The sequence below is a fragment of the Silene latifolia genome, chromosome 10, assembly GCF_048544455.1.
Source record: "Silene latifolia isolate original U9 population chromosome 10, ASM4854445v1, whole genome shotgun sequence".
NCBI lineage: Eukaryota > Viridiplantae > Streptophyta > Magnoliopsida > Caryophyllales > Caryophyllaceae > Silene > Silene latifolia.
The window spans coordinates 157324373-157350938 of NC_133535.1; the positions used below are offsets into that span (position 1 = coordinate 157324373).

Below are 26566 nucleotides of genomic sequence, written 5' to 3' on the forward strand. Positions count from 1 at the left end.
ACTTTTTTATCCATAAAATCAGCAGCCAATCACAATTCTCCAAAAAACTCGGCTTTTATACTATGTAGATTAAATTAAATACTAATATATTTATCTTATTTCAATATTTTATAACTTAAATAATAATTTACAAAAGCTAAACCAATGATATCGCTTGAAAAATTCCTCTTTTGAGTATATATACTGTATATTGATATTGATAGATTTGTTATGAAAAAAAATTACATAAAATATTATTTTTTGATAAAAACAACAAGTAATAAAAGTGTTGAACCTTCTCTTTTCTACCTCTTAATACTAAACATTATTAATAGTAAATTTTATAATTAAATTTGAATTGAAGTTAATCTATATATATACATAAAAGAGAGTTTTTTCGAGCGATTCTAGAGCGTCCACATCATCAAAAATTAATTTAGGAAAGTTTTATAAATAATATTTTCCACATAAAAAATAAAGTGGAGAATCTTTTAATTATTATAATATCTATATTTCCTATTTTATATTCATGAGAAGTTTCTAATTTTTATATAAAAACTTTGACATTTCATTTGGCAAAAAAATGTCGTTATAAAAATTATGAAGATACTATAATCAGATTCGTGGTAAAAAATGCTTTCATTAGAGTATAGATTTCATATGATTTGCACATATTAAAGTTGGTGTACTTCTTAGTATGTTATATGTCCCACATTGAAAAACAATGTTAGTGTGGTGATTATAATACGTATAAATTATAGAATTGTCCCATATCGAAAGATTAACATAAGGTGGGTGATCCTATGATTATAAATAGAAGTCATCATTGGAACCTATATACCAACCAAAAACCTTTTGAGTCTCTTAAGAATTATTTTGGAGAGCTCTTAAGAGTTTATATCATTATATTCACAGTATGATATATATATTTTCTATATTATGTATTATATTCAAGTGATGTTTATAATCTTTATATAAAAACTTATACATCTCATTTGCCAAAAAAGTATTATAAAAAAAATTATGAAAATTATATTATAATAGATTCTTGGTAAAAGAAATGCTAGCATTAGAATATAGTACAGAGTATCATATTATTTGCATATATTTTTAATTATGATAAAAAATTAAAAACAAACGTACGAATATTAATAAATAGTACTACCTCCATTCAAAACCAAATACAACATTTTCATTTACACACTTGCCAAGACACAAATAACAACGTAAATATCTTTAAGTTTACAATATAAAAGATTTAAAAATTTGATATTCTCATTGAACTTTATAGGTGAATCAAATAAGATCTCACGTGACCATATTTTGTCTTACATATTGCAAGGAATCGTAAAGATTATATTCGTTCATGAATAGTGTAAAAAAAAGGAATGTTGTATTTGGTCTTGAATCGAGGGAGTAGAGTGTTTGCTCATTATTATTAACTCGGGTTAGATGTCGAATTATGTGCGAAAAAGATGGTACATTTCTAAGTATGTTGTTTGTCCCACATTGAAAAATATGTTGGTGTGGTGAATATATTACGTATAAATAATAAAATTGTCCCACATCAAAAGTTTAACATAAGGTGGTGATCATATGATTATAAATAGAATGCATTCATAGAACCTAAATACCAACCCAAAACCTTTCGAGTCTCTTAAACATTGTCTTGAAGATCTCTTAAGAGTTTATATCATTATCTCCACGGTATGATATATATATTTTTTATTTTATGTCCAAGAGATGTTTATAATTTTATATAAAAACTTATACATCTCATTTAGTAAAAAAGTAACATATTTTTTTTTTTGAAAAATTATATAATTAGATTCGTGGTAAATAAATGCTAGCATTAAAATATAATATCATATTATTTGCACATATTTTAATTATGATAAGAAGTTAAAAAAAATGTACTATACGAATATTAATAAATAGTATAGTATTTGCTTATTATTATTAAACTGGGTTAGATGTCGAATTAGGTGCGAAAAAGACAGTGTATTTATAAGTATATTGTTTGTCTCACATTGAAAAATAATGTAGGTGTGGTAAATATACTACATATAAATAGTTGAATTGTCCCACATTAGAAGATTATCATGAGGTGAGGTATCACATGATTATAAAGAGGAGTCATATTTGAAACTTAGGGGTATCAACCCAAAATCTTTTGAATCGCTTAAATATTATAAAGGAAAATATTTTGCATTTGTTAATACATTTTATTGCTTCGCCAATTACATCTTAAAAGCCGTGTTAGGAAAAAAATGTAATTTAAATCATATCATTTGTACATATTTTAATTATGATAACAAATGGAAAAAAAAAAAAAACGTTTAATATAAATAGATAGTATAGTATTTTCTCATTATTAAATCGGGTTGGATATCGAAATAGGTGCAAAAAACATGGTGTACTTTTTCGTGTGTTATTTGTCCCACATTGAAAAATAATGTAGCTGCAGGTAAATATACTACATATAAAAAGTTGAATTGTCCCACATCGAAAATTTATCATAAGGTGGGTGATCCTAAAAATTAATTTAGGAAAGTATCATAAATAATATTTTTTGATGTAAAAAATAAAGTGGAGAATCTTTTAATTATTATAATATTTATTTCCTATATTATATTCAAGTGATGTTTCTAATTTTTATATAAAAACTTTTACATTTCATTTGGCAAAAAAATATCGTTAAGAAAATTATGAAAATAACATAATTTGATTCGTGGTAAAAATGATATCATTAGCAAAAAGATTTCATATAATTTGTACATATATAAAATTGTGTACTTCTTAGTATGTTATATGTACCACATTGAAAAATAATGTAGGATTATATAAAAATAATAGAATTGTCCCACATCGAAAAATTAACATAAGATGTGGTAGTCTTATGATTATAAATATGAGGCACCCTTGGAACTTAGGTACAACATCTTTTGTGTCTCTTAAATAAGATGCTTTGACTTTTGATCATATCTAAATAAATGATTAGACATAAGATGTAAATATTAAGACCTTATAACCATTTTTTGTTACTAAGTTAATTACCCCGTTGCAACGCACGGGCATCCAAACTAGTACTTTTACTAATTGTTAGTTTCTCTAATATGTCAATCTAGAAAACCGCGCATTTGTGCGGAATTTATACTAGTTATTAATCAAGAATGTATATGTATGGTTCCACCAATATAGCTAGAATTAGAACACAATCGCGCAGAATCTTTCAAAAAATAATTAAAAATTGTTATTATCAATATCGTTAAATTGTTAAATTAATTATTTATATGTTAAGTTTCGACATTAACCTTTAGGAATTAGTTTGAAATTTGAACTTTGATGGAGGAAAACAAAATACATAAGTAAATTACAATAATACCCCGCGATCGTGTGTCACTCAATTTAAGTAACACCCTGTGTCGTCATCTCATTTTCCTATTAAAAAATACAATACAAAAAGTATATATTATTCAACGCCACGGTCACCAGATACAACTATCTTCTACATTATTGAAGTATATTGACGGTATTGGAGAATGGAGACTTGGAGTATACCGACAGAAACAAGGCATATAAGGAACACAACAACCGACCCTTTGATGAACCGACCCTTTGATGATTGATAATGTGAAGTAAGATATTAATACCTATTGGTGAAACATCATACTAGTTCATTATCAATAATTCAATATAACTATCCCCTGTATATTGGTACGTATAAATAGATATTTATTGTAAATCAAATACTATTCAATTCATTAATAATAATTACATTGTATAGTTTACAATTATGTAATTTATTAAATTTACAAATAATATTATGGAGAATAAAGCAACAAGTGGTTAAGGTTCTTCTTGCAAAGCGGACAAGTAGCCTTGATTTTTAGCCAGTGATCGATGCAGGGGACATGGAAGGCATGGGTGCACGGCAAGCGACGTACGACGTCGTTTTTAGAGTATTTGCCTAAGCATATTGAGCAGTCTAGCTCCGGATTCTCTTTTAGTATTTTCTTCCCTACTGGTCCTGTTGGTAATAACTCAATAGCCAACTGGTCTAGGCCCGCTTCGACGACTGTGGGCCTTATATGGCCCTGATTTGTGTTGTCTTGGATCGGAATTCGTGGCACTGGGGGCCTGCGCCAGTGGCGGGTACTTGAGCGGGGAACACTTTCGAGTACTTGATTATCGTCCTCGTCCGAATTTTCCCCCCCAAAGTGATTAGCTCTTCTAGAAATATCGTCGTCAGATTCTTCACAATAATAACATAGTAGGAACATAGATAGCATGATTAGAGGAACTCCAACACAAAATGCCAACACTAGGATGATTATTGTCGCGGTCACTGAATCCATAGCGTCCTATATAAGTCTTACATACGAAATGTAAGACACATATATTATTGGATTAAAATTTAACTGTTTGTGGCGAGAATTAAAATGATTTCTAAAACTCGGAGGCAGAAATGTTTGAAAGAGGAGCTAGGCGGATATATGAAATAGATTGCTTGGCCTTCACTACGCTTGAATTCTTCTTTGAGAAGACCTTTTCATAGTTTTGATTAGTTGTTCGACAGTGACCGAAAATGTGGAACTACAAGTTAATTGCAGAATAATTGCAGAATAAAAACAAGAGAAAATTTAGTAGGACTAGTCTTGCTCCGATCGATCCTAGAGCGTAAGAATGAGACAATTTGAAAAGTAAACAATATATAAATAAATAAATTAGTAAAAGACAAATTAATTAATTTTTCGGATTTTTAAATTATCCTTTTTATGTAAACTTGTCACACAAGATTTGTTTTCAAATTTCACGATTTAGTTACATAAATGGGGTGGGTGGACAGGAAACGATTACTTAGGTGGTGTTGATTGGGCTGGTCATCGTTGGTGTATAAAAGTTTAGGTTTTAGTGGAGTGTTAAGATTGCGAAAGATCAAGTTATGATAATTAAATTATTCTTGGCAAATAAAACAGATGTGCATCACGGTAGTCGGGTTGGAGTTGAGGTTTGTAGTCTCTAGCCCTCATTTTGATGTTACAAGATCATTCGAATTGGCGAGGTAGCTTAAGAGTGTGGCGACAGAGATTAAGAAAGTAACTTCTGCTCTGATCTTGTTAGCTTTAATTTTGTCAAGATCATTCGAATTACGTAACTAGATGGGGTTAGGGCCTAGGGGTGTGCAGTGGACCGGGCCGGGCCGGTGCGGACTGGACCGGGCCAAAGGGTAGGCCGAACTGGGAAATGGAGCCCGGGCACGACCTATATGAGGACCGGGCTGGGCCGGGCCAGTTTTGTGTGGCACTAAATCGGCCCACTTAGTAGCGGGCCAGTGTCGGGCTGGACCGGGCCAGTTTTGTGTGGCACTAAATCGGCCCACTTAGTAGCGGGCCAGTGTCGGGCTGGGCTAGGCCTTGTATGTTTATTTTATTTGTGTTTGGACGAGGTCGGGCCGAGGAAATCGTGGCACTAGCCCGACACTAGGGGCTGAGCGGGCTGGTCAGGGCTGGGCTGTGGGCTAACCGGGATGGCATTTTTCGACCCACACACTCGGGCCGGGCTAGCCAGCCATGTTTCACATCTCTAGATGGGGTGGGTTGTGGGTATGAGTCTCGATGCCTTAGCGGACATTGTAGCCTCAACGACTCCGTGTCGTTTTTTTTTCCATTACTTAAATAAAGCTTATTATCAACATATGCATATTGTACATAAAGAGCATAAGTGCATAACCATTAACCCATAGTAAAAACGTAATTATTATTATATTTTTCACGATTATTATGTCATAAAAACGTGATACGGTAAAAAAAAATCTCGCAATTTTCTTTCTATTATTACAACTTTATAAATAGAAAAAAAATCATTTCCTTTAAAAGAAAACAATCCAACTAACCAAATTAAAACCCATAATGAATCTTTGCCAGCAAAATTTGATTGGTAGATCATGAATGTACAGTAGTGGTTGGTGGCTGTTGGAGTAATTTTCAGTAAATATTCAATTAATTAATTAATTAATCAATTTAATTGAAAAAATCCCAAACTATTACTATACACTTGTCTCTTTCTTGTCTTCCTTCTCCAGTGAAGAGATTGTGACAAAGATTTGATCTTTCTCGTCATTTCCCTAATTTTTTAAAATTAAAATTAACAAAAATTAGGTGAATTTGAAGAAATGGGGTTCTTTTCATTCATGGGTAGGGTTTTATTTGCCTCAATCTTCATTCTATCTGCTTGGCAAATGTAAGTTCTTCAATTTTTTGTTTTAATTGTATCCCTTTTTTTGTTGTTTTTTTAGTTTGTTTATAAATTACAGAGCCCTATTGGATGCCCGAGACGGTTTCAGATGATGATTCATGTCAGTCGACCCCAAATCATTTCGGAACTAAGGCTCTGATGTTGTTATTGTTGTAGTTTTGGATCATGTTTTGGGATGTTCTAAAGATTTGTTCTTTGGTGTTAGATCTGTTGGATTGTGAATTGTTGTGAATTTGTGGGAAATTCAATCATACAGTAAGCTGTTAATCTGATCTGGGTTTATTTCCGAGTGGCATTATGACTGCGCTATGTCTGTTTTATCAATGATTGATTAAGTTGAATGTTTTATGGGTGTGTTTGTTTGTTTATGATGTTTAATGCAAAATGTGAATGTAATTTGTATGATTAGCTTTCAGGGATAGTTTGTAAAGTTTGAATCTTTGTTTAGTAGATTATCTTAGAATTGATGCATTTGGTTCGCGGAATTCTAGTGAATGGTTAAATTTGGATATGACGCCACACAAAGTTTTGTTTGATGAATGATAAGGATAGGTTGTGAGAAGGAAGCGAGTCTAGTTGGCAATATGACGGTAAAAGTTGCTTCGTTGTAGGCTGTGTGGATGTGGCTGTGGATGGGTGAATATTTGGATGAGATTCAACTGTGACGACATAATTTGTTTATTAGTGATACTCAATCTCTTGGTAGCTTTGATTGTGGATTTGGAGAATATTGTCATTAGAGCACGAATGAAGCTATGATTTCATGTTACCTCACATACTCGTGTTTTACTTGACACTCAGACATGCGTATGTCACGTGGTTTTTTCATTTAAAGCCAAAACCATTAGTTTCTTCCACTAAATAGTTCAATCCGATACTTGGATTCACATTTCTGTTGCTTCTATTTTGGCATCAAACATATCCTCCTCTGCTTTAAAAAAACAAAGACGACTTTCTTCAAAATCGTGGACTTTCTACTTTTGCAATATGAATCTTTCATCTGTTTTGTGAAGGTGTTCCATACTTAAGAAAACTTAATACTCAGAAACGCTGACAAATCCTTGCCGATTATAGGAAAATTAGTTGTGTTTAAAGAAAGAAATACAGTGTTGCCAGTCGCCACTGTAGAAAACATGAAGGTCTTTCTGCTCGATTTTACTATTTTTCTGTTACAGGTAAATAGGTAGTTACTGCCTTCATACTTTAGTGCTTATGAAATGTGACTTGTCTTGGTAAAAAAATTGAGGAACCTTTTCTCGTCTGTGATAACTTCGCGAGAAGGTTTACTCTACTTGGTTATTGCTCTCTACGATTACCTTCTGGTTGAAGTGTCTCATCTTTAACTGCAATCCAAACATTTCAGGTTCTTTTTAAGTGTCGTTCTTTTCCTGAGTATTACTTCCTTCATCCCATTTATATCGTCGTTGCTCTACATTTGATTTTGATAGTTATATGATTTACATACACTGCTCATAGTATCCACTTGCAGACGTTAAAGAAATCTCGTAATATGAAAAGTGTTGGTTTTGATGAATCAAAATTGACATGTTTATCTTTGCCTGTTTTGGAGAAACTAAATAACTAATGTTTAAAGTTGGCATTAAATTTGAAACGGAGGTACTAATAGTTGCCACTTTCCATAGGTTCAATGAATTCGGAGTGGATGGCGGGCCAACTGCAACGGAATTGGCGCCAAAAGTCAGTCATTTCAGGGAACTTATAGGTTCAAAACTTGGGGTGAACTTACCAGAAATTCAGGTAACTTATATTTCCCCTTCTGGCATCGGAAGAATCATGTAGGAAGATAGGATCTGATTTCGAGAACCCGTCTCTTATTTTCCTATATTTTGACGTGGTAAATTTCCAGATTAAGCAACTTGTTGCAACTTCAACTGCTATTAAAGGAATTGGGGGCGTTCTTTTCGTATTTGGCAGCAGTTTTGGAGCATATCTTTTGGTTAGTTCTACTATCCGTTTTAATCGTTCTCTTTTTTTTTTAACTGACGAGCGATTTGTTTGAAACCCGTTTTGATTTGTTTGCAATGTAGCTTATTCACTTGTTATGTGCGACACCTTTCCTCTACGACTTCTATAACTATCATCCAGCTCAACCAGAGTTCTCCAGCCTGTTGCACGAGTTCTTGCAGGTATGCCATCGGTAAAACGGTCTCACGTGTGAGACCAGCCTAACTCCTCGTGTTCCTTAGTTAGTTATAGTATCAATGACTTAGTCCAAGACTCTAAGGTGCAAAACCGTCTCATGTAAGTTTTGTTTAAAATCATTTGGCCGTTGTGGGAAATAACTAAAATGCCCGACTTATAAATTTTCTGCAGAATGTGGCGCTCTTTGGGGCCTTGTTGTTCTTCATAGGAATGAAGAACTCTTTACCAAGGAGGCAAATCAAGAAAAAAGCTCCAAAGTCCAAGACTGTCTAAATTAGCAGGGTAGAGACGAGCTCATTCGGCTGGTATTGCTATTTTGGTATTTATACTGTAGGACATCAGCTAGCAATTTTTTGGCATTCACTACAATTTTAGGACCTTGTTCAGTGCCACATTTTACGTGTTTTCCTTCTCATTGTCGACGGGTTTCAAACAGCAATTCATGCTAGCTTGCCCCACTTCATTATGCAACGGAGGCTTTGTTGACATTGTTTTGGCGCTTCTTTTCCAGTGTTTTTCTCGTCTCTGTGACTGATTCTACATTTGGGATTGGGTAATGAAATTATGTAGCATATGGCAGGTTTCCGGTATCCCTTTGATTCCTTGAAAGTGTAGAAGCCTGATTTTGGCAGTGTTTATTCAGGCTACTTTTATTTCATAACAACAAATGAGATTTTGTGTAACAAAAATGACCCGAATACGCGTTTTCTCTACCCTAAAGTAGGATAAAAAACCGGGAATATGACTGCATATTAGATCTCAATGCCGATATGGAGACTATAAGGTTCGAGTTAGAATTGGCAGTTTTTTTTAGTGAGACAATCGAGATTAAATTTCAAATCTAAAATTCTGCAACCCAATTTAGTGGTTTGAATTCAAGTCAGGTAAGATAAGAAGACCAAGGAAACAAGGATAGATCAATTAACAACAATGTAGCATTTCTACAATTAATTATATTTTTACACCACCTCTAAATTATACTCCTCCATACCACACCAATGATAACATGTATTATTACAAAAATTTCAATTAAAATGTCAATATTAATTGTAAATTATGAAATTTGATGTAAATTTGTAAGAATTATATAAATTTTGGAAGACAATATATTTAATATACAAAATTAGTTTAAGAATAATGATAATATCCTTTAATATAGATATAAGTGAATTAAATTAATTTATAGATAAATGATTTAAATTAATGTCATGTAATAATAAATTGATAATTCATGTCACATTAATTCGCCATGTCACATTAAAAATATGCAACATCACATTTAAATATGCCACATCACATTAAATTTTAATCTAGGTGGTTTTTTGGATCCTACTTGACTTTGTCTAAGTGACGTTTATTTGTCATTTTAAGGTAGCCTTTTAATAATATTTTAGAGACTTGATGAATAATTTGATCATTTACACTTAATTTGTTTCACTTGTCATTTTGTAATTGACTCTCTCCTATTTCATTGATCTTTGTACCAAAGTCAAAGGAAAACAATTGACCGAAATGGATGAATTATTATTCAAAGACAAAAAGGCAAACAACAAACGTAACAAGGACCCATAAATAATAATGCCAAAATAAAAGTGTAATATACCTATACGGACTACATAACTTGGTAATAATGGAATACATGTTTAACTAATTTTATAGTGTAATTTTTTTTTTTTCTAAAAATAAAAATTCTATAACACCCGCATATTTATTGCGCGGATTTAAACTAGTTTAAAACTACTGTAAGAACAACATTAATCATAATGAAACAATAAAGATGGTTCCTTTTTGTTAACAACACATCTCTTATAAGACCGTTCTATAGTATAGGACTGACCCAATAGGAGAATAGCCTAAACTAATCATTAGATTATATTTGTATTTTAATTTTATTTTAATAACTTGATGTCTTATGAGTAATTTATCAATATAAAACATTACGTTATCAAAATAAAAAAAATTATAATAATTTATTAATTAATTTTATTGGGCTTTTTATAAGTGAATTTGTCTTACACATAAAGTGGTCTTATATAACAATTAGTGTTTTGCTTATTTTGTCGAACAAAAGTCCAAAAAAGATGGACCAAAAATTGCCAGCCATCTCACAAATAGCAGCCCAAATGCACGTAAATAGTGGGCTAAGGTGACAAGCAGTATGTGGCCCAATAAGAGACAATTCAAATGCTCTACCAGTGATATGAAATTGGAGTATAGAGCAGCAAATGGAACGTAAAGTAATGATGTATGAATTGGACTTGTGGTTAACTTTCCTTATGGTTTGTTTCTGGTTTTGCTCGACTTAACCCGCTTTGTTCACTCGATTTCGTTCCTACAAAATGAAACTTCCAGAAGCAGTACCAAATTCCAGAAAACAACATAGATAGACACAAATCGACACAAACTCAATAATATAATCTAAAATTAGTGAATTATACTCCCTCCAATTCGTTATAATGTTCCCCTTTGTCTTTGACACGATACTTAAGGAATACTATTAAAAATGAATAAAGGACATTGGTGGGGTTGGTGTTAGGAGAAAAGGATGAATTATTAGGAGTTAAATAAGGAGCTGTGAGGCCAAAACATTAAGAAAAGTAATAAAATAGGAGTAAAAGAGTTGTGTGGGGTTTAGTGATAGGAGAGAAGGATGAATAAAATAAGAGTAAAAGTTACCAAAAAAGAAAAGGGAACATTACTTGAATAATCCGTTTTGGGAAAGAGGGAACATTATAGCGAATAAGAAGGAGTACTAATTTAATCTAAAATTAGTGAATTATACTAATAATATTCAATAATTTTCTGATATTAAAGGGTAAATCACTTTTGTTGTCTTTTGAGTATTTCGAGTCGTCGAACTTTTACGTGGGTAAAAAAGGTAAATTACTTTTGTAGTCCATCCGTTGCCAGTCATTGAATTCACCACTCTGAATTTTGGTGTCATGGTTTCGGATCTTTTACGTACTGCGGGGCGATTTGGTTTAGTTAAGGGCATTAATTTTCCAGCAATTCCATGCATCCATTATATGCATTATTTATTGCTTTATTTGCATATTCCGATCCATGCTAAGCTATAGATGGATTCGAACCTGATGTTCGACCCTTGTATGCACGTTTGCTGAGATGATGCATTGTTTGAATCATCTTCTTTGTGTCGTCATAACCAGAAGATTGTAAATGAAGCACTTAGAAATGGATAATTTAAATGATTATCGAAGTAATTAATAATTTTTATGCATGGCAAATTCGTTCTTGTTTCAGACGGACTATTTTCGTCTGAAATTAAGACGGATCATATGTGACCATTTTACAATAAAATGTAAATGTTTTCGGCTAAAAATATGAGTTTAGATGATGAGTGGTTGGTTAACTTGTCATCCAAATTAAATATTGTTTAAATTTTTGCAAGTTTATTCAAGTTTGGTCCATTATGTTATGAAATACTAGTAACAAAAGAGGTAATAGACGGCGAAGCCAGGATTTAATTTGTGGGGTAGCAAAAAAATAGTAATTAAAAAGGAATTTGCAAGTAGTGAGATTCGAACCTAGGGCACTAGGTTGGAAACCAAAGGCTTTACCATTGAACCACAATGTCTATTGTACACTTAATGAGATAACATTTACTTATTAGCTATTCAACAATATTTGGGGTAGCAAAAATCCGTCTTCTAAACCATTTTTTTAAAGTTTGGGGTAGCGACCGCCACCCCTTGCTACTAGGTAGCTTCGCCCCTGCAACTAATACATGTTATTGAATGATCTTGAGATAATCCTATTACACTCTAACAAAAAATGATAAAACCAAATCTGAAGAAGTGATGAAGAATAGCCCAAATATCATTGAGTACATCATAAATTTATGTGAATAGTTCACACTTTAATTACAAATGTAAAAATGAAGCAACAGGGTAAAAAAGGGGTAGCTTTCCTTATTTAATTAGGGTTGCAACTAATAATTACATTAGGTATGTCTATTTTAGGCCTTTTGGGCATCGTTGATTCATTGTTGGTCTATTTGTTTTATTTGACCATGCATGTCTCATACTCTCATATACATATCTATCTTCCCTTTTTAAAACAACAAGTCTCCCTCAAGATGGAGTTTTCCTGGTCTAAAAATAAGACGGAGAAAATGAGTCGTTTTTTTTCCGACCTTGATTTTCTATGTATGTTGGTTATCCACTAAATGGATTAGCATAATTAATTTATCATCCCATACACAATAATTTAAATTAAGCTTTCAAAAAGATTCAAGACAATAAATTAATTATGGAGTTATAGTTCACCAACACTTTACAGTTTAACAATGAACTTCAAAGTTTGAGGGTAAGAGTAAAAATAACAACGAATTTACAATTATGCCTTCGGTAGTATCGAACTCAGTACCATCCAATGTCGTCATCTTATTTTATTTTCTTTACTGAAACACTAATTGAGTCATCGGGTATTTTTTTTACTGGTAATCACTACTACAATATCAGCATATAGAGGCGCTCTTATTACGACGCTCTTAATAAAAAGTGCTGAATAAGACTAATTCAGGCTAAAAAAGAGGCGCTTTAAAATAGCGCCTTATCCCAAAATCTAAAATTGAAATAGTGGACTTAATATTTCAGAGCAGCGGACTTATCCCCTTCACTTCTAAACAAAAGTAATAACCATCTTTACATCATCTTCTACAAAGACTGAAGTTCTGCACGACTACACCAGTGCTAGCAAATCAGGATCTTTCATCTCACAATCAAGTATGATTATTCGGTTATTCTTTAATTGTTTTTTATCTATCTTTGTAGTAATTATTGTCGGCAATATTAGAATTGATTCTTATGTTTTTCAGTTGAAATTTAGGGGTTTCCTTGTATTTTCTATTTTACATATAAATTGAATTCTATTTCATTGTTTTAAGTTGGATATCATAATTGGAGTAGTAAAAGATCAAAACTTTAACCATTAAACATCTGATAGTAAAAATAGATCTGAGTTGAGTTACTGAGACGAGATAGTTAATACTTAATACTACGGAGTACTACTTTCATGATTTTTTCTTTTCTATTTCTTTGAAATGGGTGATTCATTGTGTTTTTAATCATTGATACGATGCTTTGATGACGAATTGTCAGATTCTTAGTTGTGTAAATTTATAAATACGATCCTTTTTCTTGAGATTTGATATTGTTTTCATTCAGTTATGTCAATGCATTCAATTTGTTATTACTCTCCCGATCTCCTCTAAATGCTGGTTGTTGCAAATTTGCAATGGATGTGTCTAATGGTGTCTTTTGTTTGTTTTGTATTCGTGTTAATACTCTTGTCTAAGTGTTGGTTATTCATTGTCATTGAATTTATGTTTGCTTTCTTTATTTATTTGATCAATGATGAGCATATAAATTACTCCTTTTAACCTAAGAATTAGGAATGATTCTTATTATATGACAGGAAAGTAGTACAAAGAGTACGTTATCACATAAGAAGGTCAAGACGAGGCCCATTGATACATGCGGTATGAAGAGTCATGCACGCTTTTATGAAGACTTGATATAAACTATATGTTCTTCCATTATTGACTAATATTTGCCTTTTTCACTTACTAAATTTATTCTACATTATGTTTGTGGTTTGTCTCAAAGAAGTCGTTACAAATGTCTCCTATATGGATAGACAACATAAAACAAAGCAAGTGTATGTAACGAAGTCTTCCTCTACCTTTCATTTTATCTGATTGAATATCTGCGTATGTGTTTAATTTGTTAAATTCATACTCTATAGGACTCGATTAGGAGATTGCTGCACATCAAGACTAATGGGAAGGAAACTTAACTGAAGACTCGGTTGCACAAGTATTGGGGATAGATCAGTATAGTACTATGGTTGGGTTCGTGTTTGTGGACTAGTGTGTTAAGCCATATTAAGATTCTGATAATGACAATACGTAGGTAATCAACTATATTCAAGCTTTCAGCCATTTCACCATTACTATTTTGCTCAACGTAATGTATGCATAAATTTTATTGAAAGCTTGTTGGCGGATATAAGTAATATGTATTGCATCAATTGATTTCTCTTAAGACGGTCTTAAGTTAGGACCCTTCACAATTCCCGTTTCATTTTAACATTTGTTAAATCAATTATGACTACGTCTTAATTTAAGACCGTCAGGAACAAGAATTTGTGATTGTTGAGCACTTAATAATGTAGTATCCCTTACTTGCACTTGCTTTGTTGGTTTACAGTACTACTAATCAATTTATGTAATCTTGTGTGGGTATCCATTTTATGCATTTTTATTACTATGCTTTTGAAGATTAATACACTTGAATGTATAGATTTGAGCAAGATTGGAATTTTAGAAAATTGGTAGTTGACAGTTTTGCTCATAAGATCGTTGTTCTTATTATTGAAGATCTAGTTTCAGTTTGTTCCTCAATTCAATAACTATTGATGATGAAATTTCGCTTTGAACATATATTTGATAGTTTTGGTCTTTGAGCATTGCTGATTTTCTTCTAACAGTGTTCAATTGGATTTCTAGTAATGTTGAAAATCTAAGGGTCAAGCTGCATTACAAGGGGTAGAAAAGTGTGATACTCTGATGCCAACATGTACGTCGAGACGCTTCACAAACTCAAAAGAGGACGAGTTTACTCACTTGGTGGGGTGTTGATGAATGAGTAGCAAATTTTAGCAGCATAGCTATTATTTTAAATTATTGTTTTAATTGTATTTTCACATTTATTTGTACTCATTCATTTTGGATTGGGATGTGTACCTGAAGTTTATATATATAATTGGTTTATGTTAAGTTGAATTAATTGTTCGACAATACTAAGAAATCGACTCGACCATGAATCTTGAGTCACTACAACAAATCCCTTGCTTTCTCGACGCTTTTTAAGGCTATTCTCGACGCTTAAAAGCGTCGCTATTTTATTTCCCGACGCTTTTAAAAGCGTGGTTTTTTGGGGCGTCAGGATTTTCTTACGCTTTTTAGCGTCAACCTTGTCGACACTTTTTTGTGTCACAAGCAACGACGCTTTTCAGCGTCAAAGTTTCTCTACACTTATTTGCGTCAACAGTTAGAAATTTCTCGACGCTTTTTTCCGTCACTAGACAAATTCACTACGACTACTATTTTCGTTACTACGAATGAATTAAATCATATAGATTACTAGATGACATCATAAAGAGTGTATAAACAACATTAATTGGACTAGAATATACGAAAAACAAAATTTTATATCATGAAATTGAATTATCACATTAAATGCTTTCAAAATTCAAAAGTATTGTAACTATCTCATCCGAACGATAGAAATCAGAAAAAATATCGCTATTAATGTTTTCATGCAAAAATAATAAAATGTTCCCAAAAGATTAAATCCAAGCCAAAGGGTGCGACTAATCTACTCGCAAAAGTGAATTCGAGGTTTGCTCCTTTCATCTAGTTGCACCGCCACCATTTGTTGAGTCTGATATCTACATGCAAGAAAAATAAATATTATCAATAAATCAAGTAAATATTTGTGCTACTAATAATAAGTAAAAGATTAAATCACGACATTGCTTAAGAAAAACCATAAAAGTAGAGCTATGATTTATAATCCCTACCCTGAAGACAACAATACAACAATATATCCAAACTAGACCCCTGCAACAAACATCAGTTACATTCAGGAAATACAATAGAACTTTGAGACTATCTCTATTAGGTGCCAAGTCATGCGACTATGACCATCTCTATAGTCACTTATACTAAATGTATGTATGAATGAATGATTCGCAACTACTAGAACTAGGTATGCTATCAGTGATGTTCAATTGATTACGGCAGTAGCAATATCTTATTTCTTTTGCTAGAAGTACAAAAGAAAGAACTACATTATTTTAGCTTACTTAGATAGATCATGCTCTCTCCTATATATTAAGGGATTGGGGAATGTAACGAACAGACAAACAAGGGAAAAAAGTCGAAAACTGATCAACACAAGCATCATGACATTCTCCGTCCACCAAGCTGCCAAGTCAGTTGAACACAGTCAGAATGCAGCAGTAGCTAAGGGTAAGGCCATTCATTTATCATGCTAGAAGAATGGTCCCCATGACAGTCCAGGAGAGTCTTAACGTTTGGATGCATTTAGGAGCGAAAACGCAAGCTTAATAACATTCTGACAGTTAACTTGCATATATAAGGGGCGTACTCAATGTTTCATATCTGCCTATATACTTGATCAAGTCACATGATTCTTATCTCATTAGAAAGCTTAAAGTGTTACCTAAATTTAGAAGTTGGAATCATACTCATAGCTTCTGTATAACTCCAGAAAATAGCCATTACATGCAGACTGCACACAGAAATGCTATGTAGTTCAGTTTTGACCTGTCATCAAAGAAACGATCATATTTCAAAATCCACAAGTCCTTTGAATGTGATTCAAATTGGAAATGAAATATAACTCAATTAGCTTTCATTTGGCGTATGGTGGGCATGTTGGTTCAATCTGAGAGAAGAAATTTTAATTCTCAAAGTTGCTGCTGCTGCTGCACAGGAGGATGCTGACCTGATACCACTCAAAGCCAAATAATAATAATGACAATAGAAGAAAGTCATGTTTGAGAACAGGTAGAAGGAAGTTACAATCCAAAATATTACCAAAATTGGTTGACTAAGAAAATCCCGTGTGCACATTAATTTCTACAATGGCCTTAGATGGAACCATACTGCCAGGTCACCCAATGCAAATCTCATTCTTGGTCTCCAACCTAAATTCGACTTATCCAGACTCAGAAACTGGGGCTAAAGCAGGTTAAAGGAGTGCCCATAAATGCATCAAGATGTAGGCAGCAATGGCGGCGTAAAGAATGCATAGTGTACAATACAATGAAGGATTAAATGGGAAAGAAAACAAATAAAATGATTTGTCGTATAAGTTGAACAATGACTCTGGAGTATAGCTTATCAGCGAAGAGCTTTCTGATATCCAAATGCAGAAGTTTGGAACCCATTAGTGCCAGAACTTACCCCAAAGCAGAAAACTGATGCTAAACACATGGGTAAAGTTCATCTCATGCCTAGTACACGTATTAAAATTAAAGAGTACATAAAAATACCTGTGAATTCAAGGTCAATTTTGCAAGGTGAGCTAACTCGGGCGACGGTATTCCAGAACTCGTACCTTCCAAGATTTTAGACAAAATGAAATTGGTCTCATTCAACTTGGTTTGTAGCTCTTTGTTGTCCTTAGTCAAACTTACAATAGCCTTTTTGATATTTCCTTCTACATCTGCCAAGACACATATAAGTTTACATAGTTAAGTGAATAATAAAAAAACAATCCAGTAAAACAAATTACTCGACCCACTTAAAAATTAAAATACAATTCTACATTATCAAGCCAATCAACTAGACAATTTAGTCAAAGAATTAGCTCTGCTTTGTGTCATAAATCTGCATAATATCTGCATTTCTCATCCATATGGTCTATTCAAATCAACTACATCTGGCAACTGTTATGTCCACAACTAGAGCTGGCAAATTATAATGATTGAAGTTTGCATTTTCATTCAAAATCGAGGAGAATGTTTCCAAATTAATTGTATTAAATAACAAGCTTTGACACTCACACGGTCACGCCTATACCTAAGCTGTAACTAGACAACTTCTAGATTTACTAGGATTCATAGAGATGAAATCATAATCACAAAATTAGAAGATACAAAAACAAAGCAATAAAGGCGCGACTTAACTCAGACCCGGTTTCAAAAAATTCCACCAAAATTGAACAACACACAAAAATTTCAAAAACAACATTAAATTAACAAACAAGATTAGAATAAGGATTCTATCTAAGCAAGATAAGTGTGTGAATTTGAACTTACCCAGATAGCAGATCCTGGTTTACAAATTAGTGAACATATCCCAGATATGATGTAAAGGGAACTAAAATGGCAAAAAATTGTTTATAAAACAAATAAAATCCAGTCATAAAACATATCAAAAAGTGTGAACGGAATGAGAGCTTTGAGAAAGATTGACAGCCTCCAATCTGCTATACTTGTGTGTTTAGAAGGGGATTCTTGTAATGCTAAATAAAATCTGCTATACTTCTGTGTTTGGAAGAGGATTCTTGTCCTTCCACACAGCCTCCAATTTTTGCAAAATAGCAACATCTGACCCTATGGTTATAGTTATGTAATAGAATATGATGAAGTGGACATGGCCATCAGAACTAAGCTTCAGAAATATATAGGAAAGAATGCATCAACTCTCCCATGTGAGCATAACAGATGAATATGCATTGACAGAAATATACATAAGCATAACACGAACAAGAAATAGAAACTACTCCCTTTGTTCCAATCATTTGTTTCCTTTCACTAAAATAGCCTTCACAAGGAATGCAACTATTGTTGACTGTCAGAATTCTTGAGAAAAAAGAGGCTTACAACTCGGACAAACGGCGCAAAGGGATAACAAGTTTGACGGGTTTTTGAAGTTTGCGAATTTTGTCAAAGCCACAGTTCCCGGCTTATAACGATGAGGTTCCTTCACTGCGAAACAAGTCATAATTTTTATTAGTTCACCATAAGCTAATAATTAAACGAGAAATTACAATAATTGCATAAAAGTGAATGAAGCAATACCTTTGCCATCAGAAGCAGATGCAGTCGTTTGACATCTTTTCCTGTTTTCAGTAGAGCTTGAGGGAAAATGTAGGAATAAAACCAATAATCAAAGCAATTTAAACAACAACAAACAAAGGAATGAGTAAAAAAATATGGGTTGTTCGGAGTGGAATAAGGAGTAGCAGATGCATCTGGAGGAAGAAGGGAAAATGCAGACAAAATTAGGGTTCAAAAAGACGAAGAAGAATAGAATTATCAATCCACTGTGACGATTAAGAGATGCGCGATTCAGTGTGTTGAACAATTGCCAGAGATCATTACGGCAATTGAATAGTAAATGAATTAGGTTTTGATTAAGATTAGGAATTAGGATGGAGGAGAACACGGCGGGTTTGATTTTTTGGGAAGACTGAGGAGCGCGAGATGAAATTTTTAGAACTAGGGATTAGAGAATAGTTGCGGTTTTTTCATTGAAAATGATTATTATAATACTAAAATGGATATTAAGTGAAAAAATGGGTCGACACTTATAAAAGCGTCGATCATAAAGCGTCGGGAAAGTAAGGTAGTTGTAGTAGTGAGTATAAGAAATATTTCTATTCGAAGTTTCATTTATTAGTAAATTAGTTTAGCGCAATAACCAAGGTCTTATAATACTTCTACAATTTAGCGACGCTTGAAAAGCACTCCTATAACATAGTATAGCGCGTCTAGGTATGGCGACGCTATATTATGACTTATACCGACGCAATTGAAAAGCGCCTGAAAAGGAGTTAGCGGCACGGGCTAATGCGGCGCTTTTTAAAGCGTCGGTATATCCCATGGCGACGCTATTTAGCGCCTCTAAAGGGCATTTTATAGCGCCGTTAAAGAGCGTTTTTCTAGTAGTGAAAAATGTCTAGCATTAGAAATTATACGATTTTCTTAACAGATGCTGAAAATATTACGTCCGCTAGCTGGCATTATTTATTTAAATAATATAGTGATGGGTAAATTGAAAATCATATATACTCCCATTATTTATTTAATTATTATGCTTCAATTACTATGCATTTTGGTTGGGGAAAATTTATGTCGAGGCATGCAAGGTCATTACAAGTTTACATTTATTTGAGTTAGTCATAGACTTATATTACAAGTTTACAACTATGTCATTTTTCATAGAACATTAAATAGTTTCTATTATACTATCTTCTAGGGTAAAAAAGGGGTAGCTTTCCTTATTTAGGGTTACAACTAATAACTACATTAGGTATGTCTATTTTAGGCGTTTTGGGCATCACTGATTCATTGTTGGTCTATTCTTTTTATGTGATCACTTGAGATTGAGTGTGCGCTCAAACAACCACCATTTTAAATGTTAGAAATATTTATTAAGTGGTAAATATATAATTGAACATCATATATACTCTCTTTATTTATTTAATTAATATGCTTCAACTACTATGCATTTTGGTTGGGGAAAATTTATGTCTGAGGCATATGCATGGAGTAGGTCATTACAAGTTTACATTTATTTGAGTTAGTCATAGACTGATATTACAACTATGTCATTTTTCATAGAACTTTAAATAGTTTCTATTATATCTTCTAAGGTTCGAATGTTGACAAAAATAGTTAATCCGGTCAGTGGCGGAGCCAGGATTTAAACTTAGGGGGGCGAAAAATTTTAGGGAGGGACAAACAGCTAATTTTATAAGGTATCCTCGAAAAAATTTCGAAATATTAAACTAAAAACTTGGAAAATTTCATCCGCCGAGGGGCGACCGCCTCTGCTAGCCCCCCACCCCACCACTGTAATCCGGTTTGTTTTGGTTATTTAAATTTTTTTAGATTTTGGAACTATTACTAAAAAGTGTAGGTCAGTTGAGTAAGTTCGTGTCGGGTCATTCGAGAACTTAGGTTTGATAAGGGTTTTAATTATATTCATTCTAATAAATGAAGCAAACACGGTGGATCCTCATGGATATGATATTAGGGTTTCAAAATCCACCACTTTTTCGGACAATACATGTTTTTTTTTATTGTTAAATTAATTTCACCTGAAAATTTTATTTCTTTTAAATTATATACTCTATCTGTCCCGGTCATTTATTGTCCTTTTCCATTTTAGGGTGTCTCAGTTATTTGTTGTCCTTTCTATTTTAAGAATGAGCTTAATAAGTAATTTAATCATTCTCATTCAATTTGTTTCACTTGTCATTTAGTTATTGACTTTTTCCTCATTCCTTGGTCTTTGTGCCAAAACAAAAGGAAAAAATTGACCGGGACGGAGGGAGTACTAAAAAACATGGCAAATACATTTAAATGGACTATCGATTCTGGGTACGCCAATGTTTCAACTAATACCATTTCGAGAGCGAGCTCGTTATTACATAGTACAATTCGATCTCTACTGATGAGCAAAGATGTTCACCATATCGAATAGGCGGTGACACAGAGGCCAAGGTTAAATGAAGTGTTGGAGTAACATAAATCATTATGGAGAAACTTTGAAAATTTACAAAATTGGTTACCAACTTAATGACATGTGGTGATTATTACGTGAATATTTGATGACCTAATTGTATATTATGAAAACATTAAATGAAGTGATTATTACGGAGTAATATATTTTACATACCGTCAGTCTTAATCTTACACAATATATATTCACTTGTAGAAAATTGGTCAGAAATTTGAAACTACAAACAAAAATGCAAATTATTATCAAATTAAAAGAAGATCAAAAGAAGAGATCATGTAGCAATAGATAGCCAGATAGGGCATTAAGTTGGTCAGAAAATATGAGTATTTCGAGTCGTCGAACTTTTACGTGGGTAAAAAGGGCATTAATTTTCCTTGTGTTCCCTAGCTTTCCAGCAATTCCATGCATCCATTATATGCATTATTTGTTGCTTTATTTGCTGAGATGCATAGTGTTAATCGTCTTCTTTGTGTGGTCATTTTGTCAGAATGAAGTCCATAACATTGTAAATGAAGCACTTAGAAATGAATAATTTAAATGATCGATTATCCAAGTAATTAATAATTAAGACGGACTATACTATTTTCGTCTGAAATGAAGACGGACCAGATCGATGTGACCATTTTACAATAAAACATAAATGTTTTCGGCTAAAAAGACGAGTTTAGATGATGAGTGGTTGGTTAACTTGTCATCCAAATTAAATATTGTTTATATTTTTGCAGGTTTATTCAAGTTTGGTCCATTATAAAGGAGGTAGTACATGTTATTGAATGTTCACTTCAACCCAAAACGATAACCAAATCTGAAGAGTGAAGAATAGCCTAAATATCACTCAAAAGCATGTATCAAATACAGTTTGATCATAAATTTATGTGAATAGTTCACACTTCACAAGTGTAAAATAGAAGCAAGGGGGGTAAAAAAGGTGTAGCTTTCCTTATTTAGGGTTACGACTAATAGTTCACACTAATTATGTCTATTTTAGGACATCATAATTCATAATTGGCCTATTTATTTTATATGGCATGTCTCATACACATATCTATTTTCCCTTTTGAAAACAACAAGTCTCGAGATGGAGTTTTCTTATCTGTTAGTAAGACGGGAAAAATGAGTTGTTTTTTCTCGACTTTGATTTTTTTTTTTTTTTATATATTGGTTTTTTTTTTTTGAAAAGTTGACAAAGCCGCTAAGAACCTTAGCGGCTTTACCTCTTATTTTTGCAATTTTTGAGTCCAGTGTACTGGATTGTGGAAAGTGGTTGCGTAGTAAAAAAAAGAAGGAAAGCCGCTAAGAACCTCAGCGGCTTTGCTGAAAATCTGCGAAAAAAAAAAGTGCTGACGTGGACACTAGAAACGTAAATAGTTTCAACTCAACACTAATTACCTAATTAGTTTGCTTAATAACGCTAATAAACCAAAAAATTCTGAGGGTGAGTAAAAATGGCAACGAATTTACAATTATCCCTCGGTGGTATCGAACTCGGTCACTACATACCATCTCATTTTTCTTTACTGAAACTCTCATCGAGTAAATTTTTACTAAAATGTTGCGACTGATTTAATTACGGTCTAGGTCTAGCATTAGAAATTATACGATTTACTTAATCGATGCGTGCTGAAAATATTACGTCCGCTAGCTAGCTTTAGGGTTTTTAATATACGTGAGACATGCATTAGCTAGGTAGCTAATTAACGTTAATCTTGGGGAGGCAAAGTAAAGATAGCAAAGACGACAAATTTAAATGAAATGAATAATGAGAGTTTTATTCGTGAGATATGCATGCATGCATGCATGCATGGAAATACATTTCAGGCTAAAGACGGGTATTGCATGCAATTAGACGCGACAAATCCGACCCGAGCCGATAAGGCTGATCCAGGGCTGAAATGAAGTAACCCAACTTGACTATCTATGACTCGACTTGAAGTGACCCGAGATGACCTAAAATGACTAAATAATAAAGCAACCGAGGCCGGTTAAATGAAGTGTTGCTTGCTATAAATACACCAAGCAAACTAACTCATTTTACCATATAACAATTTCCAACCCTCCTCTACTATCTCACTTTCTACTTATTCTTCCAAACTAAAAAAAAAAAAAAAAAAAAAAAAAAAAAACATGGCTGATAATCCTGATATTGTTTTTAACTTAGATATTCCCAACTTTGATTCCGAAAATAACTATCTAGGTGGGGTATCAAGTCTTTGTTGGGAGAAGTTTTATGTGTTTCTAGGAGCGGTACGTACCAACTGTTCCGGTCCGGAAGACGTTGGACCTTTTGCGATCACTAGTCTTACTTTTGATCCTCCACTAACCAATTTGATATTTGAAATGACCGAAAATGAAACACTGATTGCGGTAACTATCAAGTGTCAAAGAGCAACTGTATATTTCGTTGCTTTTAGGAAAGGGAGAGGCGAGCCGGATCCCAATGATCCGGAAAATAATTCAAGCTGGCTCCAATGTGACGACTGCAAGGTTATGCCAAGTGGTACTCAAAACGCCGGTTTTAAGGCGAATTACGAGCAAGCAACAGATGACATCGGTGTACAAGAACTCGGGTTTCAAAATTTGAGACATGCCGTCTACGAGTTGTACAAGGGTATTAATTTGAGGAAAAATTTCCTTATATTGTGTACTCACGTTGCAGAGCCCGTGAGATACGATTGTATCGTCCGATATTATAGGAAAAATATCGAGAATAATGTGTTTGTGAGTTTTCAGATGAAAGCCGATGATGAGAAGCAAAAGTTGATGATAACAGTGATCAAGAACTGGGGAAATATTTCCTACGCCATACAACAAAACCTCATACAAGGTTTACCGTTTCGTCTTAATGTGCCGGGACTTGAATCGATAACTATAGATAATGTTAGATCAGTAATTGCGCTACTCAAGGATTTTCAACTCAAGAAACTAGCTGGTGATAATCCTCAGCAAGCATAAGATTATTTGGGATTTTATCCACATTTTATTTTAATTTTCTAGTAATGATTTCTACTACTCCCTAGTGACCTAGTGTAGTAGTTAATTACTAGTTAGTAATTTTCAATTTGTCTTTTTTTTTTTTTTTTTTTTTAAATTTGTGACTTAGTGAAAACTATGTTTATTTAATTAAGTTGGTTAATTATTAATGCATTTTCTTTTGGATATTTTACGAATTTACCATGATTTTGGAAATTAATTAGGTTTCTTAAAAGGACCTACATACATTCGATCAGACGATAATTTTCATAGGTCATATTTTATGTAACAGTAGAGATACAGTTTGCGTCGTATATATCATACGGTGAAATTATGAAAATTAGGCTCGCTCGGTCGACATTCAAACGGAGGCTGATCGGAGAAGAGTCCGAGTAGTAACTTCGATCATAATAAGTTCTTTATTAATTAAAATGATGGCCCTTTATTAATTTGCTTGAGAGTTTTCATGTAATTAAATCCAAATTATAACACATTTATACAATTACGTACTCTTTTATTTAATTATTTTTATGAAATGGTTCGACTCTCCTAGCCATCTCATGAATTTAGCTCAAGCCCAATAACACATGTTTAAAACTTAATTAGCCTGAAATGAACTGAATTAAGTTAAATTGAAAGCAAGTTAATTAATAACAAGTTTGAGAGCCTTTAGACTAACGAGATGTACTTAGAAAATGACTGGAGAATTAAGAGTAGTGAAGTGATGACTTTAAGTGATGATAACAAGGTTTATTAGCATAAAATGATGTTTATGGATTTATAGGTCGGGGTCTCTCGATTTAATTAGTAAATCCATCTTAAAATTAAAATGATATCCTATTATTCTAGTTATACAGATAAGACAAATATTTTATTAGTCTCCAAACATTTTACTTTGTCTTAAACTTATTAAGAGGAAAGTATCCGTCTTAAACAAGCTTTAATTTGTGCTCTAAGCATTTTAATTTGTATGCTGGATCAATACTTTATCTATGTATGTATTCTGTTTTTGTCTTATACATACATACATACATACATACATACATACACCTTGACCTGTCTTAAACTTAACACGGAAATACCATTTATATCGAGTATTTTGTGAAACAATAGAGCAAGAACATTTCGTAAAAAAAGAAGAGCCCAGCAACCCAAAAACCCATACAACACGGCAACACACATTAATTCCCTTCATGTATCAGGAAATAAACAAGAAACTTTACTCCAAGCTTAGGTGGCTAAAAAATAATCCAAGTAATATTCTCATTTTCAGGAAAAAAAATGTGTATATTAAACCCAGTTATGATGACGTAAGTGAAAGTAAAGTATTTGACCCGTTTTAACATATCCGTCTCATTTTCAAGACAAACATCTTGTTATATTTCCTAAGCATTTCACCTTTGTCTTATATAAAGCCATTTTTTGGTAAAAAATGGATTAATATTAATGACGATTTAAGCGATTTGACTAGCATAATGATTTAGCGGGTTTGACTAGCAGATTTATTTACCAGAATTGTTTTAGAGGTGTTTGATAATTGACAGTTTTAGATTAGCAGATTGTTTAGATTCTTTGTAAAATGACAAATAAGGATATGAATAAATTATTTATTAAATATATAAAAGGAAGGTTAGTATTTTTTAAGGGGGTAAATAAGACAATATTTTTTCTTTCTAATCCGCTAACATAATATCTTTAGTAGGAGCAAAGATATTGCAAAATACTGATGAGCATATTGGACCCCAATATGCTATTTCAATATGTCATTAACCAAACGCTCTAAATAGCATATTCGTAAGTCAAACATGCTAAACCTCTCCAATATGCTGAAATTTGGTCAATATGCCATTTACCAAACAGTGCCATTTATTTTACCCGTTTTAAAAAATCCGTCTTAAGAGATACTAGTTGAACTTAATAGACACAACATACATAATAGCTTCCTGATACACACAGAGCTCAAAATTTTACATTAGACACATACAAGCCGACCTCTAATTCTGCAATAATAATGAAGGTTTTTCAATCACCATACTGAAAGAAACGCCAATTTTAACAAACAATCGCCAAAGAAAAATGAAAAAACAAATGAGCGAGAAGAAACCGATG

General features: G+C 32.9%; 1 protein-coding gene and 2 long non-coding RNA genes across 5 annotated transcripts; 2 read left to right on the top strand and 1 right to left on the bottom strand.

Annotated features, from left to right (window-relative positions):
• The first annotated feature begins 5777 nt into the window (after window positions 1-5777).
• On the top strand, window positions 5778-8990 carry LOC141606543 (uncharacterized). The gene is made up of 5 exons (XM_074425703.1): window positions 5778-6222; window positions 7881-7995; window positions 8105-8194; window positions 8286-8384; window positions 8572-8990. The coding sequence occupies exons 1-5, from the start codon at window positions 6155-6157 to the stop codon at window positions 8671-8673; spliced, it is 474 nt and encodes a 157-aa protein (XP_074281804.1). The 5' UTR covers window positions 5778-6154; the 3' UTR covers window positions 8674-8990.
• Window positions 8991-12989: 3999 nt separating this feature from the next.
• LOC141609428 (uncharacterized) lies at window positions 12990-15230 on the top strand. Of its 3 annotated transcripts, XR_012527423.1 has the most exons (4): window positions 12990-13145; window positions 13837-13900; window positions 14167-14333; window positions 14930-15230. It is a non-coding gene; the product is annotated as an uncharacterized LOC141609428 (long non-coding RNA). The 3 variants fall into 3 exon arrangements; XR_012527424.1 differs by lacking the exon at window positions 13837-13900 and having other exon boundaries at window positions 12991-13145; window positions 14911-15230; XR_012527422.1 differs by lacking the exon at window positions 13837-13900 and having other exon boundaries at window positions 12993-13145.
• Window positions 15231-15681: 451 nt separating this feature from the next.
• Window positions 15682-19485, bottom strand: LOC141606530 (uncharacterized). Its single transcript, XR_012526752.1, has 5 exons — window positions 19039-19485; window positions 18841-18945; window positions 17506-17678; window positions 16671-16955; window positions 15682-15873 (listed from the first exon to the last, which is right to left on the bottom strand). It is a non-coding gene; the product is annotated as an uncharacterized LOC141606530 (long non-coding RNA).
• Window positions 19486-26566: the final 7081 nt, after the last annotated feature.